The 18,910-nt window shown below is 35.3% G+C and overlaps 2 protein-coding genes across 17 annotated transcripts in view; both read left to right on the top strand.

The window, feature by feature from the left end:
- LOC127988118 (uncharacterized) overlaps positions 1 to 6,782 on the top strand; it is a 22,588-nt gene extending 15,806 nt beyond the window's left edge. Inside the window, exons 5-9 of the mRNA XM_052590665.1 lie at positions 2,857 to 3,153; positions 3,482 to 3,787; positions 4,099 to 4,416; positions 6,168 to 6,221; positions 6,670 to 6,782. Of these exons, the coding sequence (XP_052446625.1) occupies positions 2,857 to 3,153; positions 3,482 to 3,787; positions 4,099 to 4,416; positions 6,168 to 6,221; positions 6,670 to 6,782 (1,088 nt within the window). The remainder of the gene's footprint in view (positions 1 to 2,856; positions 3,154 to 3,481; positions 3,788 to 4,098; positions 4,417 to 6,167; positions 6,222 to 6,669) is intronic.
- A 2,488-nt stretch (positions 6,783 to 9,270) lies between these two features.
- LOC127988495 (uncharacterized) lies at positions 9,271 to 17,936 on the top strand. Of its 16 annotated transcripts, XM_052591286.1 has the most exons (13): positions 12,843 to 13,877; positions 14,148 to 14,262; positions 14,361 to 14,437; positions 14,709 to 15,098; positions 15,920 to 15,967; positions 16,056 to 16,139; positions 16,227 to 16,292; positions 16,384 to 16,518; positions 16,738 to 16,789; positions 16,900 to 16,953; positions 17,064 to 17,108; positions 17,194 to 17,258; positions 17,325 to 17,936. In XM_052591286.1, exons 1-9 carry the CDS (start codon positions 13,833 to 13,835, stop codon positions 16,738 to 16,740), a joined length of 963 nt encoding a protein of 320 aa, XP_052447246.1. In that variant the 5' UTR covers positions 12,843 to 13,832; the 3' UTR covers positions 16,741 to 16,789; positions 16,900 to 16,953; positions 17,064 to 17,108; positions 17,194 to 17,258; positions 17,325 to 17,936. The 16 variants fall into 16 exon arrangements, 5 of the variants coding, with proteins under 5 accessions (XP_052447245.1, XP_052447246.1, XP_052447242.1 ...); XR_008161680.1 differs by lacking the exon at positions 12,843 to 13,877 and adding exons at positions 9,271 to 10,505; positions 11,419 to 11,499; positions 11,638 to 11,719 and having other exon boundaries at positions 14,361 to 15,802; positions 16,227 to 16,789; XM_052591285.1 differs by having other exon boundaries at positions 12,842 to 13,877; positions 14,148 to 14,259; positions 16,384 to 16,789.
- Positions 17,937 to 18,910: the final 974 nt, after the last annotated feature.

Below are 18,910 nucleotides of genomic sequence, written 5' to 3'. Positions count from 1 at the left end.
TTCATCAGGGCTGAGTCTTTTATAGCATCTCACAGATGTGTTTGTTGTTGTATCGTGTTTGGCTTCATTCACTTTGTTCATTTAAACTTCACAGACTATTAATATAGAAACTCTAAACTGAAAACCAAGAAAATGATATGGAGAGAGTGTTTGTACATCTGCTGTAAATGACACTCATGTTTATAATTCAGCAAATATATCTGAACATGTCTGATCAGTTAGTGTTATTTATTTATTCCTTTAAATGGATAGTTTACTCTAAAATACAAATTCTGTCATCATTTACCCACTTCTATGTCATTGCAAATGTGTTTGACTATTTCTTCGGTCAAATACAAAATAAGATATTTGGATAAACGTTATTGAGCTCTTTTTCTATACATCAGTAGTTTTTAGAGATCTTGTCTGTCAAACTATTTTAAAGCAGCAGTCCCTAACTTTTTGGGGTCAAAAATTATCTGAAATCAATATTTGAGCAAGTAGTACATAACCAGACAGTGTTCAACTGTTCAGCTTAAACTATTGCCTTAAGCATCTTTTTACAGGAGTTTTTTTTAGCTTACAATAATGTTTTCTAATTTGAGTGGTACGGGTAGGTTTTCGGACGGTGTCATTAGGTCACGTCTGTAAACATGAAGTCCAAACTTCTAGACTATCACATGTGAAGATCCTGCAGCCGAAGGATCGCTTATAGCCTTTTCTCACAGCAGCTGAAATAAAAACATGTACCAGATTTGATGGTGGATTGTATCCAGAAAGGATTATGTGTTTATGAAACTAAAAAAATGAATTATATTCCAGTTTTAAATGTGCTTCTGATTACAGATAGCCTGGGTTTACACAAGATGTTTATTTTAAAGACAACCAGTTCGATGGGAGCTTAGGTTGCTGTTTGGGTTAAAATAATTTCTTAATATGAAATTCAACTAGAGATTAGACTGTGCAGAAATTGAAATCTACAAGCTAATACACACTATACTCAGTCACTCAATGCTGATGTTGTTAACATTAATAATTTGAGAATAAAGTATAACAATAATGATAATTTGCATGGTTTAATGTAATACGAGCTAACAGATCGTTACACTTAATCACCATTGATAGCGTGATTTATTTTGATGCATTTTTCCACAGCTGGACAGCACAAATGTGGCAGACTTTTTACTCGTTCAGATGACAATATAAGGTGAAAAGTCTTATTTGGGTCATATATATCAAGACTTAGTCTAAAATCTGTGTTTACTATGCACAAGATTCACACCTGTGTGATAACTGAGAGCCACACACACACACATATACTTCTCAAAATATTAGATTCATCCGTGCTGGAGCCGTGCCAGAGCACAACTCACTCAAGGAAGATAATTCTGCAAACAGCTGCTATTACAGGATTTCAAACAGAGGCAGAACTTACAGACTGAAGCTTTAACTATTATTACGTGTCATCTGTCATAAAAGTATATATGATTCGTTTACTTTATTCAGAGTCTTCTCAGGTCATTTGATGGTTTGTGTGTGAACTGATAGAAATATGAGAAATTATTCACTGATCAAAGCTCTCACTGAAGCCCTGAAATGCAACTCAAAAGGTATTTGGGCTACAATTACGGCAAAGAGTTTCAGAAAACAATCACTTAAACTGCACATAAAGCTGTTGTGTGAGTTCAGAAGATTTACAGAATATGAACTCATTTTCAGGTGTCTTTAATATCATTTGTGATGCTCATTATAAACTCTCATTACATGGAAAAGAGCTGCTTGAAGATTCGCATGGTGATGTATACACTGCGCGTGAGACTTGGAGCTGTTGCAAAAACATCATCATATGTTCTTTTATATTACATGTACCTTATCTTAGAAAATAATATTAATAACAATAATACTCAAAATGACTTTATATCGCAATTATACATACCTCCGCGTCAGCTTTGTGGTTTCATCGATAGTATATAAAAAAAAAATTTTGTAATGCTTTTGTTCATAATCGATGCTATTAAAATACTGAGAACAAAATAAACACATAAACACGTTCATAATTGTGTATTTATTCTTTTTAGTAACTTGACACACGCTCAAGCATGTTTTGAGCTCAGATAAGATGGTTGTAGAGCGTCCTCAGGCGACCGTTAATTTTACATCAGAATGAATTATGCATCAAATTATCATCATTTTTGTAAGTTAACAACAATGCCATCTTAGTGAATTAGTAAAATATTAAACTGAGTTATTGCCTACATAACATATTGTAATATAAATAATGTAGGAAAAATGTTAAAACAGAAATAATAAAGATGTAAACGTCATCTCTCGTTCAAACTCCCGCTCTTGCTTCTAGCTCGACGCTACCCCGCAGTGGATTGTGGGAAATAGTGCTTCAGCGAGTGTACATCGGTTGTACACTCGGGATCAGAATGAATTGTGGGTAAAAAGTAGTGGACGAATGTAGGGACTGAAGTCGTTCACTCAGAATTTGGACAGCACTACAAAATAGCTGACACCCCATATAGTGCACTATATAATGTTATATTTAGTTATATGATGATGAAAACTATGTATATTCATATCTACCCGAATTAACAGTTTAAAAACAAGTTTGTTCCTCTGACTAAAACCTGATTTATTAATTTTTTCCAGTGGAAAATATTTTAATAATCAGTTCATTCATGTTAACACAAGAAACTTTATTGCAAATTGTTACAGATCTTTAGTAAAAGTCGTCCAGAAGATGAAGCGTTTATTAGAAGCACATCTGAAGAATCAGACAGTATCCTCTCAGTCATTAAATGATACTGACATGTTCATCTGGAGACTCAATAATAATCTTCTCTCTTCTGTGTCTCTGTGTGCTGCTGTCAGGGTCAGTGCCGGTGAGAGATAATATCACTCTAAACCCTGAACCTGAAATACAGACTGGAGATGAGATACAGTGGCTGTTTGGAGATGAAGACACTCTCATCGCTGAAATCAAAGGAGAGAACAGAGAGATGAAGACATATGATGGTCCTGATGAGAGATTCGAGAACATACTGAAGCTGGACGAGACGACTGGATCACTGACCATCACACACATCTCTGAACACTCTGGACTCTACACTCTGAAGATCAGAAGAGGAAGAGAAACCTTCTACAAAAGATTCAATGTTTCTGTCAGCGGTGAGTCGCTCCATCAGTTTAATAATGATCACATTTTTTTTCTCCTGAAGTGAATTCAGCTCAAACTGCTTAATGTTTCGACTCCCTTCTGAGTTTCTCAGATCATTTCAGTCTTCATTGTGTTTGTGTTTGTCATTATAAAGTGTTTTTTGAAAATCACTCCATTGGCCTAAATTGTCATTTTATCTCATACTGTGACAAAGGGACAAAAGCCCCTCAAAATGAAATTACAAATGAAGTTTCTGACTCTGATGTTCACATGCACACATACTGGATCTAATGGCATCTGTGTGTTTCTGTCTTTCTGTGCACTGTTTCACACATGAAGAGAGGATGATAACAGTGACAGAGGGAGATCCTGTCTTTCTATACCCTGATACTAAAATACAGAAAGATGATGAGGTTCAGTGGCTGTTTGGAGATAAAGAGCAGACTGTCCAGACTGAAATCAAGAACACAGAGGTGACTAAATATACTGGAACTGATTGGAGATTCAGAGACAGACTGAAGCTGAACGAGGAGAAAGGCAAACTGATCTTCACAAACATCACCGCTGCACACGAGGGATACTACACTCTGAAGATCACAAGAGGCAGAGACAAAATATACGAAAGATTCAACATTTCTGTCACCGGTGAGTCACTCCAGTCAGTGTAATAATGATCACATTCTTCCACATTCATTCATTTTTGTTTCTGAAGTGAATTCAGCTCAAACTGCTTAATGTTTAGAGAGTGATGTCAGTGAGAGCTGTATTTAATGTTTTTATACAGAACTTCATTTTCAGCTCAAACTCTTCACACAGCAGTGTAAAGATCATCACTGATAAAACATCATCTGCATGATCTGTGTGTAGAAATGTCAAACTCTGTTGTTCATATGCTCACATTATCTAATGACAGCTGTGTGTTTCTGTCCTTCTATGAACTGTTCTCACACATGAAGAGAGGAAGATAACAGTGATGGAGGGATATCCTGTCACTCTAAAACCTGCTTATGAAATAAAGAAAGATGATGTGATTCACTGGCTGTTTGGAGATAGAGAGTATCAGACTGTCATAGCTGAATTCAATGTAAAGACCGGAGAGATCTCAAGACATGCTGATGTTGCTCTTGGGAGATTCAGAGACAGACTGGAGCTGGACGAGACGACTGGATCTCTGACCATCAACAACACCAAAACTACACACACTGGAGTCTATAAACTAGAGATCATCTCCAGCAGAGGGGTTACAAAACAGACAATCACTGTCACTGTCAACTGTGAGTAGCTCAAGTCAGTGTAATAATGATCACAGATCTTCACTAGCAGTTATTCCTCATAATTGTGTTCCTCTGCAGATAATTCAGATCAAACTGTTTATTGTTTATCAAATTATTCCACAAAAAGTACTTCCTTAAGCTTTTATTTATATAAACACTGTGTATAAAATTGACTTAGATTTATGGTTTTGTCTTTGAGTTATCAAATCTGAAGCCAAGACATTAATTTTCTGTTTAAGAAAACAGCAAACTGTCTTGATTTCAGACTGATAAAACAGCATCTGAATGATCATGATCTAGACATTTCAAATTCTGATATTCACATGAACACACTTGATCTAAAGACGAGTTTGTCTTTGTTTTTCTCTGGTTCTGTTTCTGTGTGCCGCTGATTAATGTTCAAACTTCATTCAGAGTTCATTCTGTAGTTCATTCTTAAAGATCTATTATTAAAGATTAAAAATAATTAGTTGCTGCCTCGCCTCAATGAGTATTTCATTCAGCTTTTATTTCTCGTCACTATGCCGGTATGAGTTGTTATATTTCGGTGGATACCCCATATATATTCGTGAATTGAAATTTTGCATTTATATATTTTGAGTTTTGATCAATTAGTTTAGTTTAGATATTTTAACACACATGATGATAAAGAGTAGAGTCTGAAAGTTTTTGTCTCCTGTGTCCAAGGCATTAGTAATCAAACACAGAGCATCGTAACAGACCAAACTAAAAGAGCGAAGATCACCTTCTCTCAGTGGTTACCAAACTGAGGGATCATGTACAGTCTACACTGCTTAATGGTCCCGATTATCATGCGGCCACTTGCCTGATAATTAATTGAGCGCAAAATATTAATTTGACATTTTAATAACCTCAACATGACTCGCTGCACCCGCGTGAGCGCTCCGTTATCAGTTGTTGAAGTTGTGGCTATAACAGACGACTAGATGCCTCGATTGATGAATTGCAGATCAATTGAGTTAAATAACTCTGACACAAAGGACCGTTTCAAATATTCACAAGAGATTCATGAAAAAAAAAATTCACTCAAAAATATCAAGCAGCATATTAAAATCATATTTGAATGATTTCTGAAGATCATGTGACACTGAAGACTGGAGAAATGATGCTGAAAATTCAGCTTTGATCACAGGAATACAGTAGCCTATGTGTTAAAACATAGATCATTTAAACGGACAATATTTCACAATATTACAGTGTTTACTGTATTTTTAATAAATAAATGTAGTCTTGGTGAGCATATAATCAACAATTCCCTGACGACTGCACAATGGTCAAAAAAACAATGGCACAATAAAAAAAATACTTTTCATGTCATGTCTACTGTAATTTTTTTTCTCATATCGCAATATAATGTTGATATCACCTGGACAGTGTAAAATATTGGGGTATTTACATTTACATTTATTAATTTAGCTGACGCTTTTATCCAAAGCGACTTAGAATTGCTATATATGTCAGAGGTCGCACGCCTCTGGAGCAACTAGGGGTTAAGTGTCTTGCTCAGGGACACATTGGTGTCTCACAGTGACACACAATAATTTTAGCTCATATCACCCACCCATAACACTCTGTAAATAACACAGAAATGTGTATTAGATTCTTCTCCGCTGAAACACAGCAAACTGTCTTTGTTTTGAACTGATGAAACAGCATCTGAATCATGTTTCTGTAGTAATTTTGATCTGTTGTTCACTTGATCTAATGGATGTGTATTTGTCTGCTTCTAGGTTCTGTTCTCAAAAAAGAAGCGAGGGAGAAATTAGTGATGAAGGAAAAGACTGGTGAGAAACTACTGTTTGTGCTGAACATCTTTAACTTCACAACACTATCATGATCTGATGTCTGTGATTCACCTTCATTCAGTTTATTAATTTAGATTTCAAACAAGTGACAGTAAGTGAATTAGAGCGATAGAAATCACCTTCTGCTGAATCATTTAATGCTTCAAACATCCGAGATGCAGAAGTTTAAATGAACCAAAGTAAACTTTACATTTCAGATTGCACATTCTAGTAGATGCACGAGTTCACAAATATAATAATGTTCATTTGTGAGAAAAGTGCTTAAACTAAATTTAACTCATCAAACGAGCAAAATGTGCTTCTGACAATCTGTTAAATGATTTTGTAAATTGTAAATGCTTGAAGTTAGTTTTGATGTCTCATGAAGAAATCCAGATCAGTGCATCTTCTGTTTTTAATTCATCATTGTCTTTGTATTTTCCATCAGATGACACAGAAAACCGAGTGAATGAATCAGTGACTGTAGAGATGGAGAAGAAACCGCTGCTGAATGGAGAGGATGTGAATGTAGTGAATGAAGAGCGGACGAGTTCACTTTAACAACATAAGCCCCGCCCACCAGTGTCAATCACTCTGACATCATCATCATTCAGCTCCAGCTTCAACACAAACATGTTTCTGTTTTTATGATCCTCCAGAATACGTCCAGTGAAAGTCCGATATAAATCTGAGTGTTGAGCTGGTAAACTTGCATGTGAAGAGCTTCTTTAGTTTTAGATGAACCAAGAAACATTTTTGTCATTTTAATGTTACACTTCATTCTTTTACTCTATTTAGCATTGACTAGCTTTGATTTCATGTGATTGTAGACAGTGAGTGTCAGAAAGTGTCATTTATACTTTGTTTTACCACAGTATCTCTAATCATTTTATTCTCTGTTTTTATATGATAAACACAGTATCAGATTTATGTTGATGTTCAGCGTTGATTACAGTCTGTTTCCAAAGCTGAGATCACAAAATCTTCTTGTTCTTCATGTTCATAGTGCCTTTGTATTCATGTTGAAGTATTTGAAATGAGCCTTATTGTACTAGTAGCAAAAAAAGATAAAAAAAAAGCAGTTTATTCAGTTCTAGCAGTGATGTGATAATACATGCATTATGCTTTGTGTTGTTTTATTAAATCTGACAACAGCATCTGCTTGATGAATAATACTCATGTAAGATATTGATATGCCACTGATCGTACTATACAATATTTTCTGTCCTTTAGTGGACAAACACTTACTGCTTTTGCTTCCTAACAACTGTTTTAACATGCAACGCATGAACAATGTACTTAAATATACCTTTGAATATGAGTGTTACAATAAATAATTAAAGGGCAAAATTGTGTGAAATGTGTGTTTCTTCATACTCTATGCACACAATAAAATCTTGTGAGTTGAGAAAAAAAATCTCTGTAAAAATAATTAGTATCCTCTAGTTGTGTTGATCGTAAAAACAAACACAAAGGAAAATCAGATTTACACTACCTGAACATGGTAATGGACCCCACATGTATATACTTTTGTATTAAAGGCCACATTACTTTTCTAAATTGTGACTAAAATGCTTCTGATTTAAACACAGTTTGTACTTTAACACTGTAATGAGAAAAGCTACAAAATAAATCAGAGTAAATCCTAAAGAAGTTGTTTCAGTAAACAGATTTTTACCAGATGCCATGATTAAAAAAAGATACATATCAATGTTTACATTTAATAAACTTGTAACTGCAAATTTGGAAAACATAAAGAGTCTCAGTTAAATATATGCAGTTTCACATGATTAGTGCAAACAGTCACATGACCAGAGCAGTTTATTTCCTGTTTGCATCTTGAGAAGATAAAGACTGCAGCAAAGCTCCAAAACTAAAGGCTAGTAAAGTGTGTTAACATAAAGATATGACTAAGATTTTTGGTACACATGGTACACATAAACTTTTAACCAAGGCAAAAATCACTCTGAGTGTTCGCTACTTCCCTTGCCTTATAATTCCTAAGCCTTCCTAGACATATTCAGTAAACCTTTATCAATCAGCATCAATCAACCTTGATCAAACATTTACCATCCGCCTCATTATGAGGGATATCTGTGCAACATAATATTCCCACTATAACACATTTTTCCCTTTAAACATAATCTGTTCATTTTGCAGTGCAGGTAACTGTAAGCTTTGTAGCTTTTCCTTGGCCTTAGTCTTAACAATATGATTGGCTAGTTACTACCACATGTTCATAGCTAATGTATGATGTATCTGCATTATCTAGCCAATTTTCCTCACCCATATTTACAAGGAAATATGTACAGGTGAGCAGGCTTTCAACACAGCCAGGCATTACCAGTTTAGCAGCCATGGCTTGATAATTTTAGTATTATACTTACAAGTTCTGGTTTCCTTCACATAATTCTCTATCAAAACATAATATATTTTAGACTGCAAAAATTGTTCACATCTTTGGTTTCTAAAAATACCTCATTATCCCCAACTGGATATGCTTAATGTATGAGCCATTGGCCAGGACAGTCAGATATAAGAACTAACACCTGTAACCTGGATTTCTGGATGCTGGGTTGAGGACTTACTAAAGCGCTCAGGCTTTTAATGTCAGGTGGACTTCTAGAGGTGATCCAATTTTTCATCTCGTCTCATTTGTGCTGCACTTTTAATTTTAGCTTGTGTTATTAATAATTCAAATGTAAAAATCAAGTTAATCTAACAAATTAACTTTTAAAGTCTATATCAGTGCTATAGACCTATGCAGTAACTCGAGTCAATTACTAGAAAAACAACTTTATCAGTAATGTCAAACAAATACACAAAAAATAAAATGTTTTTTGTTAGAAACAACACATGTTTACTCATCACCCAGTCGATCCTTATTGTAGTGACCTGTGAGAAAAAATCGTGTGTACTGAGGGCTGTCAATTTTTCCAATAACACCAGTAAAGTGAGAGGACTAGAACCCATATCATTCCAATTTCAATCAATATCATTTATTTATTTATTTTTTCCATCTGATTTCTTTCCTCTTCCCCCTTGTTTGGTAGATTCCCAATTTAGGAATGGGGTCCCCCAATCACAATATTCCCAATGGTGTCTCACTAGGTAACTATAATAGTAAACCAGGTAAATTAAAGATTGATTTTGATAATTTACTTGTTGAAGTCCTCCAGAAAGACTGGAGGAAGAAGGTCAAACGACAAAAGAAGAAAGACAAGCGTCGAGAGAAACAGAAGAGGAGATCAACCGACGGACCAGCAGAAAATAGTTTCTAAGATAAGAAGAATAATTCAACTGATGCGAAAACAATAAGGCATGCATAAGAAGATAATAAAAATGATGAGAGAAATAATTAACTGTATTGAGTTAGTTAATGTTGATTTGGAGTTACAGTCTTTGGCAAATAATATCGAGGCCTTGAGATTGCAAACCTCTGTTGCAAGACCAGAAAACCCTTAAAAGGTAACAATGAGATATATGAATTGTTAGACATCAACTTTAAAAGGCAGTAATAAGAAATGTATGATGTTAACATTTGCTCAACAGTTGAAACTGTCACGTACGCCAGTTGAGACTGTCACGTATGCTTGCTTTTTGCTAAGATAATAATGAGTGTGCAAGGAAATGCATCTTGCAATCTGGATTGCAGGATGGACTTTCTTTCTAAAAAATTGTATTGTAATGTGTTTAATCTGATTAACACAGGGAGGAGGATGCTGTGCATTTTAGCAATAGTTACTTACTTAGCCTACGCCTTAAGATTTTGTAACAGCTTAAAGAAAGATTAATTTGCTTTAATGGAAAGAAAATAAAGCAGCAATTACTTAATGCATGTGTGCAGAAGAGGGGTTGCCAAATAAGGAAATGTTAACTTCCTGTATCCATAGCAATCTGACTGTTAGTGTGTGCGTGCAAGCGGATGTGTTAATGTGTTTTACCAAAAGGAGGCATCCGGAAGAAATGATGTATTGTTTTTGGGACTATATAATGTTATGGTTTGGACACATCCCCTGCCGCATCACGCTTTTACTTTTTTACTTTTTGTTATTATTTTGCTTATGAGTTAGTGTTTAAAATAAAGCGAAGCCATGTACAATGGTGATGCGTTAAAACTTTTAAACAAGTCTCTGAGTAATTTATTATGAGTAAAGTTATTATTTTAGTTTGTTCCTGATTCTGTATTGCCAAGCTCTGCAGAGGCAAAGACTCAAATGAGCTGATCAGGTTCTGGTGGGAAGAAGTGCAGAAATCTCCATTGCCACAGAGAAGACATCAAAGGTAAGAACAATGGTTTAAATTACCTTTGCTGGTTTGAAATTTGGATGTTTGGAGAGAACATCTGTATATTTCTTTAGTCAGATAAAATTAACACAACACCCTGTATACCACGTCTAAATGGTATACACTAAAGTTCAGTTCAACTCAACTCAACTCAACTCAATTCAACTCAACTATTTCTGTGTTGTTTCAAGGTATCTCACAATCAAATAATTTCTGAAACATGACCTTTTGTATTCAGGCTTTTAACCTATTAATATCAAGGTTTTTTTTCTGTGAAACACTCAGCCCACATGTAACATGTTAACAAGTACAATGTATTTCATACGACACATAATCAGTTTGATGAAGTCCGTCATGACATCCTGCCAAAAAAATATCCCAGGCCAGGATAATTAGCCAAATTAATCCATAGCCATTATTTTCTCGGGCATAATCTCCTTTGTGTGCCCACTTAGAAAATTTGGAAACAGCTGTTCATGGCAGTTTGTCTGCCTTGGTGCACCATCACTCACACACTTTCACACACTCTCACACCCACCTCTGGCCAGAGCATCATCTCTTTTTGTCACTGCCTCCACAGACAGTGAATTGAAAGGGGAATGTGTGTTTAGGGTGGAATACCACCAAGTCTTTCTCGAATAAAACAATTTCTGTAACAACAGAAGCTACTCAATGTAGGCACTGTGGCATTCTCCTTGCAACAGTGTCTAAACGTTGGACTAAAACAGTTGGACGATATCCATCACAATGGGGTTGAATCGCGTTCATAACCCTCACATTTTTCACTATTTTGTCAAAATAATCTTTTAGGCCTAGGCATGCCATTATTGAAAGAACCAATTTTAATTTCTGAGATATATTTTAGAGTATTTTAGTTTTGTCTTTACTAGTTTTTTCTATTGCTCATGAGCTGCTCTTAAAGATTGGAGATCTCCACATAATCTTGGATCCATGGCCAAAAACACTTACATCATGGAACCGCTTTCTCTGGGTATGACAGCATTTGTGATTTGACAAGTTTGGAATTTTAAAAATTAAATTTACCAAGATGGAGTGACTAGTATCATTGCTTTACAATTCAGATTTTGATCTTGGACACTTTGTGCCTTCTACTCCCCTATGTTTTAAGGAATCTTGGAACATCTCTGTTTACCAGCATTACAAGAAGCTCTGTCATTACATCAGAGTCTAAACTCTCTCTATATTTCACAGTAAGTCCTCTCTATGCTAAATCCAATCCAAGTTTTAGCTGATTAAGAAATCAAGCAAACATTTAACTTCTTTCATAGGGTTGGACTGATGCCTATTAAGAGAGAGCAGTGTGTTGTTAGTTAAACAGCTTACAAAGAACTGCTATTAGACCATTGAATTATCAAGTTGCAAATTAATATGACAAATCAAAATCTGAGGCGGTCTCTGTAGTGGTCACTGTATATGCAGTACCTGCCCACGAGGGGAAAAGATGAAAGTCTCTGAAAGTCATTTGAACATATCTTGACTGTCTTAGTGTCTTTTCCTTCTGCAGTGTCTTCCAGTCTGTCACTTGGTGATGAGGATATGATGGGGCATCAGAGTTTTGACTCGGGATGTAGTTATCTTCCGCTCTGCCTCTCATGGCAGATGTCTGCAATGTTTTCAGTCTTTCTCCATTCCAGCCCCTCCCAGAAGTGTCAGATTCCTCTTACAGGGGGTGTAGCCGATCGCTCCTCAGCTTTTCCTGTTCTTCACAGACATAATGTCTCTTTCGTCATGTTGTATCGCCCTTTGGCAGCTGCCCAAGATGTCGTCTTGTTGCTTCTATAAAATGAACACTCAAGAGAACTGCATTATAAATTTTGACCACAACTGCATATAAGCAATCTCTGGTATGGTCAGTCATCTTGTGCAACTGTCCAAAATTTAAGGAATCTCATCCAGTTAACAATATATATATAGCAGTTCTTTGGTTTATTTTAATAAGCAAGTTCTTCTTTGCTGGAAAAGAACAAGCAATTCCTTCTTTGCAGAATGCAGAAAAGAGCAGTAACCTATTCTGTGTGATATGAGCATTTCCTACTTCTATAATTCTTATAAATACATCAGCATGATGCATTGTATTATAACTTCAGACTGAAATAAAGTCTACCAAATGTAACAACCAAAGTAAAAAAGAAAAAGAAAAAAAAAAAGTTTTAAAAAAAGTAAAAAAAAAAGTAAAAAAAAAAAAAAAAATGTATATATATATATATATATATATATATATATATATATATATATATATATATATTTTTTTTTTTTTTTTACATTTAAATTATTAGCTTAATACGGCCGTTTAAAATAGTCACTCAATCTTGTTCCCATTGATCACAATGCACAAGTTATTTTAGTTAACACAAAGACTATAGTCTCAATCTCCACAATGTATCACATTTCAGGCTGTCCCCCGGAGATAACGGACACAAACTTCACGCTTGTAAAGATAAAATGTAATGCAAGCTATCTCTTTGACAACATCTATTTATCATTATATTACTTATTCATTAATATTATTCCCTTGTGGCTCCCACTTTTCATATAAATTAGTCTTTTTACTTTTCAGAGCCAATACTTAACTCAAATCTCCTAAAAAAAATTCTGCCAAATCATCTAAATACAGTTTTCATTTCTGCTCTATACATTGTCATCCCTCCGATCAACAGTACTGTCCTAATTTTGGCTTTGTTAGTTACTGACATATAGGTGTGCTTCCATTTCCCTTCAAATTGCACAAACTGACATTGCGAATTGAAAATACGCCTAATGGAAACTGTTTTTATTTATATTTTATTATTAAAAATAATAATAATTTGCAAACCTGCTGTGGAAACAAGGTTTTCGCATTTACAGGTCACATGCCGATAAAAAGTCATATGATAATTCTTCAATGTACTATAACCTCCAAAAAACACTTCATACATCCGGTATAAGGGTTTCCCCCTACTATTAATGCTTAGACAATTTGCAGTGCACACGTCTGCGGTGAAGTTTGGCTCTGATACTACGCTTGTGTTTGATGCGACCCAAACTGCAGAACCGCAGAACCATTACGTCATAACATAGACAGTAAAAGAAAACCGTCTGAGGACGACAGCGCCAGCGCCGACTGTTTGAGAGCGGAAGTGGGCGGGGTAGCAGTCCGATGCCGGAAGTGTACGGAGTTCATGTTTAGACGTGTTTGTTTAGACTAGACAGTAAAAGGTTTTTAGACAGTAAAAGATAGACAGTAAAAGGTTTTTAGACAGTAAAATATAGACAATAAACAATAAGACAATAGACAATAACTTTAAGTTTACTATAAGTTTAACTATGTCGGAGCACACTGTAGAACAAGGAAAAGAAGAAGAGAAAGAGGTAAAAAGAAGTTATATATTTGATAGATGCAACATACTTAACATTATAACGTTACGCTTATACAAAACGGCTCTGTACTCAAATTTTTTTTTTTTTTGAAAGGAAGTATTTTGTAAGTTAGGCTAATATTTAGAAATATCACAGTATCACTTTGTTGTGTTACATATTCATGGTTTGTGATTTAATTTGTTGTTGGCGTTGTATTTTACAGCATTTGTTAAATTTTCTGACCATGAGGATTGCATTAATTGTATTTTATTTTACCTATAGAAGCACATATCGATTCAGAGAGGGTCAGCGCCTTGTTTCTACCATGAGGAAGCAGGTGGAACTGATGTTGTGATGGAGGACAGTGCCCCGGCTGCTTCAATGGTTACAACAGGTGGTGAGTGTTTTCATTCATGGGTTAAATGGTGGTAACATACTTTAGAAACTGTGTGGTGTATTTTATTCTGTGTGTAATTTATGTCTTCACTGCAACAGGAATGGTTTGTGACAAACAGTTGTCTGGCAGTAGAAGTTGTTGGGATTTCCAGCCAAGTGATTGGCAGTCATCATTGGTAAAATTGTTTTTATCACACTTTTATTAACACATTTTATGTATACTGAATGTAATTCTGGTCTCTTTATCTTAAAGGGGGGGTGAAATGCTATTTCATGCATACTGAGTTTTTTACACTGTTAAAAAGTTGGATTCCCATGCTAAACATGGACAAAGTTTCAAAGATTAAGTTGTACGTTTGAAGGAGTATTTTTGTTCCAAAAATACCTCTTCCGGTTTGTCACAAGTTTCGGAAAGTTTTTTTCAATTATGGCTCTGTGTGACGTTAGATGGAGCGGAATTTCCTTATATGGGTCCTAAGGGCACGTCTGCCGGAAGAGCGCGCGCTCCCGTATAGCAGAGCAGAGGAGGAGAGACATTCACTGATCAGAGCGAGAGACCGAAATGTCACAAAAGAAGTGTGTTTTTGGTTGCCAGGGCAAGACAACCCTGCACAGATTACCAAAAAAAAAACAGCATTAAGGGACCAGTGGATGGAGTTTATTGTTACAGAGCATCAACGGAGTTGTGCAAGTGTTTTTGTTTGTTCCCTGCATTTTGAAGATGCTTGTTTTACAAACAAGGCCCAGTTTGACGCCGGATTTGCACATCGTTTATTTCTTAAGGATAATGCAGTCCCAATGAAAAAGGGTCACGATCATGTATTGGAACCGCAGGCGGTGAGTAAAACTGCTTAAAATATCTCTGTGTTGTTAACTTAGCTATCGGCGCGTAAGCACATCAAGTAAACAACATGCGATGTTGTCATCAACAACTGCACTTTCCACATGTACAGCTTAAAAAAAAAAAAAAAAAAAAAAAAACAAGACGACATAAAGTGGAACTTAGTCATTTTCCAAAACCGCTAAGCAAATATATACAGTTTCAGAACATACCACATAGAGACGTCGTTGCTGATGCTGCTCTTGTTAAATTTCAGCCTCTGGATCTGATTCTGGATCATAAATATACGCTGAATCTGACTGTTAGCCATGGTTTGTTTTGGATGTTTTTTTCCTCACGGTAATGTCACAGCTTCCAAACGCTCTCAACACAAAAGCCTACTCGCGCTCGTGATTCTTTAGCTCCACCCACACGTCACGCCTCCAGCGGCTCGTGTTTTTCCGGGAAAAATCGGTACAGACTATCTTTCTCTTATGAATATAATAAAACTAAAGTTTTATTAGTACTACTCTATAGGTACTCAAGATTAACAGGATATTGAGTGAAAACAAGCATTTCACCCCCCCTTTAATCTGTGGTAAAGCTTAACCAGATTTTGAGTAAAAGTGACAGAGATGAGACAATTGCTCAAGTTGGAAGCATTAAACTGCAGCGAAAAGATTTCTTGACCTTGGGCCTCAATGCAGTGCTTGAGGCAACAGTAAGTGGACAAATAATGATTTTAAAAATAGAAAAATTGACCATACAGCTTATATATATTTTGTTAGTAATTAACTAATGTTATAATATAACTAATATATAATATATTTAAAAACAGATTGCAAACAGCTGTCTTGATGTGATCGTCATGGTGGCTAAGGAAAAGGTATTTTTGCCTACAACTGTATAACTCATGATCACCTGGAGACGTAATTGTGTTTTGTAATGGATGTGCAAATGAATGTTATGCTTAGGGAACAGATGTGTTTGCAGCAAATTCCTATGTTGTAGTTACCTGGCTACCACCACTTGAATTGGACCCATTTTTATCGTTTCCAGTAAGTCCATCAAGTTATATTTTATCTAAAACTGGAACAGTTATAAATTCAGTTACAACAAATGAATGGATCTTATGTTCCCCCAAGGATAACATAGGATCCAAGGATTACATTCTGCTCCCTGCTTGGATGCCAGGACACTGGATGCTATGTGTATGTTGTTCCCTTCATTTTTGGGTGAACTAACTCTTTAAGATTATATGGTGATATTAGGATTTAATATACTAACAACTGTATTTCACAGGTTCTGAAGCCTAAAAACAAGGCTATGTATTTTTTTGATTCAACTCACCCCTATGGGATTGGTGATGTAAAATATGTGACTGTCTTCAGGTTGCATTACATACATAAATATTATGTTCAGAGTTCGCAGTTCAAGGTTTGCTGTTCAAAGTTCGTTGTTCCAAAGTTTGCTCTTCATTGATGTTCACTGCTGTTTGTTCTGTGCATGATGTTCATTTGCATGATGATCTGCATGCTGTTTTTATATTCTAAATTTGAAATGTTGTTTTTGCTTTAGAGTAAATATACTTTGCTTTTTTTGTCCAATTTTTCTGGTTATAATATATTAAAATATTTCTGTTTGATTTTGTTGCAGTAAATTAACAAACAGAATCGCTCCAGGACCATGGAAGCTGATCAAGAACAAGGTTAGTTTTATTAGGCTTTCAAAAAACATAAGCTACTTATATAGATTGTGTTTTTATATGTTTGTCACATCCTTTCCAGGGATAACTTAATGATAATTGCATTTTTTTAGAATGTTCCACAACAGCTGACTGGCTCTGTGGACTGTGGGATCTTCATGCTGATGGTGAGGGAAAAAAGGGAAAGTAAAAAAAAAAAGTTAGATAAATCATAAGATTGAAACCATTATATGGTTGCCTGAACTTGACTGATTTCCTTTTTTGGGGGGAATTTCAGTATGCTCTGCACATGGTCTTTGAGGCACCCTTTGATTTTACAGCTGTAAGTCTTTGTTAAAAATATATATTTTAACTAAATGATATAATCCATTAAATTGATCTATTAACACTTTCTCCCCTTATGCAAGTCGGATTTTCCTCTTATTCGAAAATGGTGGTGCCTTATTCTCATGGAGAATTTTGCCATTGAAAGGTAACTCTCTTGCTTTCTCAAGTTTTTCTCTGTCTATAAATTTCCTTAAAAATTTATTTGTCACAGGAAACATGCTGCCGTTGATGTTCAGGAGCCACCTAAAGCACAAGAAGACCAAAGACCTCAGGACCGCAGTTGGATGGCTGCGGGACAACTGCCACTCCTTCAGAGGTTCTGTGCAAGAGCCGTCATATCTGGACCTAGAGAAGGAAGACCAGGAAGAGGCCCTTCTTAAACTTGATCGGGCGGAAAGAAAAGATGATCTGGAACTGGCCAAAGAGCTTTTCATGTTTCAGTTCCAGTTTCAACAGGACATGGAAGTTTTTCTTTTCGAATGTCACGACGAAAGGCACCTCAGAATAAACTCCATGTTTATGGAGTATTCATTTGTTATTTATTTTTCTCTTGAGAATTATTGATGTAAAATTTGTGCCTGTATAACTTTTATAAGATTTATTTTCTTTGGTTTGATTTTGTTTTATATAATTTATTTATCTAGTTTGATTTTGTAATTTTATTTAATTAGAAAACAGCTAGTGTGTGATTTTATTTAAAACTAATTTTATTTAAATTAATATTTTTTTGTGTTTTCAGTCCATCATATTTTTGTGTATGGTGGTCTGTGTTGTTTGAGTATTTAAAGTTATTTTCAACTGAATAAAATGTTCAAACTCTCAAGCTTTGTTTTCATTGGATTATTTATTTTTAATTTTATGCTTTGTCTAATGTATAATATTGTTAATCAATCTTAAATATACATTTTCAAATAAATCGTTTAAACAAAGTCTTAATAATAACATTGTTTTAAACTTTAAAAGTTCCAAAACACGGAAGTAGCGTAATTCCTTGCCCCGCCCACTTCCGCTCTCAGACAGTCGGGCTGGCGCTGTCGTCCTCAGACTGTTATGACGTAATGGTTCTGCGGTTCTGCAGTCAGACCTATCTTGTTCTCTTTACACCATTAAGTTAAAAGTGGTTAATAATCCTTAATCCCACTTCTCTGCACATTTCTGACACAATCAGTTCAGTTCATGGATCTCTCTCCTGATGAGCTGATGATCTGACTCAGGTGTATCAAATAAGGGACACATCTAAAATGTGCAGAGCAGGGGTCCCAGGACCCAGAGTTAAAATGACTGAATCTGAAGATTAACAAAGTAAAATCTAAATCAATCATTGTTCAGTATTAAAACTTTCCGATGTACTGGTCAGTTTCTGCTCAGTTTTTCACAATCATCTTTCTCACACTCATTTGCATGCAAAAAGCAGAAGTAACTGCATCTTTTTTAACACTGTGGACTCTTAGCCAGCAGAAGCACATTTAACCACAGCCATTTATGGTTAAAGTACGTGTCTCCACAGTGTCTAAAGTGTTTTTCTTTTCTCATCTGGTCTCAATAGATCGCTTGTTTCTGTTTGCACAGAAATACATGTTTTGTTTTTATAAAAATTAAAATCCTCAGAAAACCCTTGAGATTATTATTTTGAACTCAACAATGGTTGCTTTGCTGTTTTTTTTTTTTTTTCTTGTATAAAATGCTTTATTGTGCATGCCAGACCAGCAGTTGATGATGTCACTTATAAACTGAACACGTAATATGCATGTGTATGATGTCACCATTTAAACAAGTTTTTGTAGTTTACTCAGAGAC

Source organism: Carassius gibelio, chromosome B22 (assembly GCF_023724105.1).
Source record: "Carassius gibelio isolate Cgi1373 ecotype wild population from Czech Republic chromosome B22, carGib1.2-hapl.c, whole genome shotgun sequence".
NCBI classification, from domain to species: domain Eukaryota; kingdom Metazoa; phylum Chordata; class Actinopteri; order Cypriniformes; family Cyprinidae; genus Carassius; species Carassius gibelio.
This window is presented reverse-complemented; position numbering and strand designations above follow the sequence as displayed.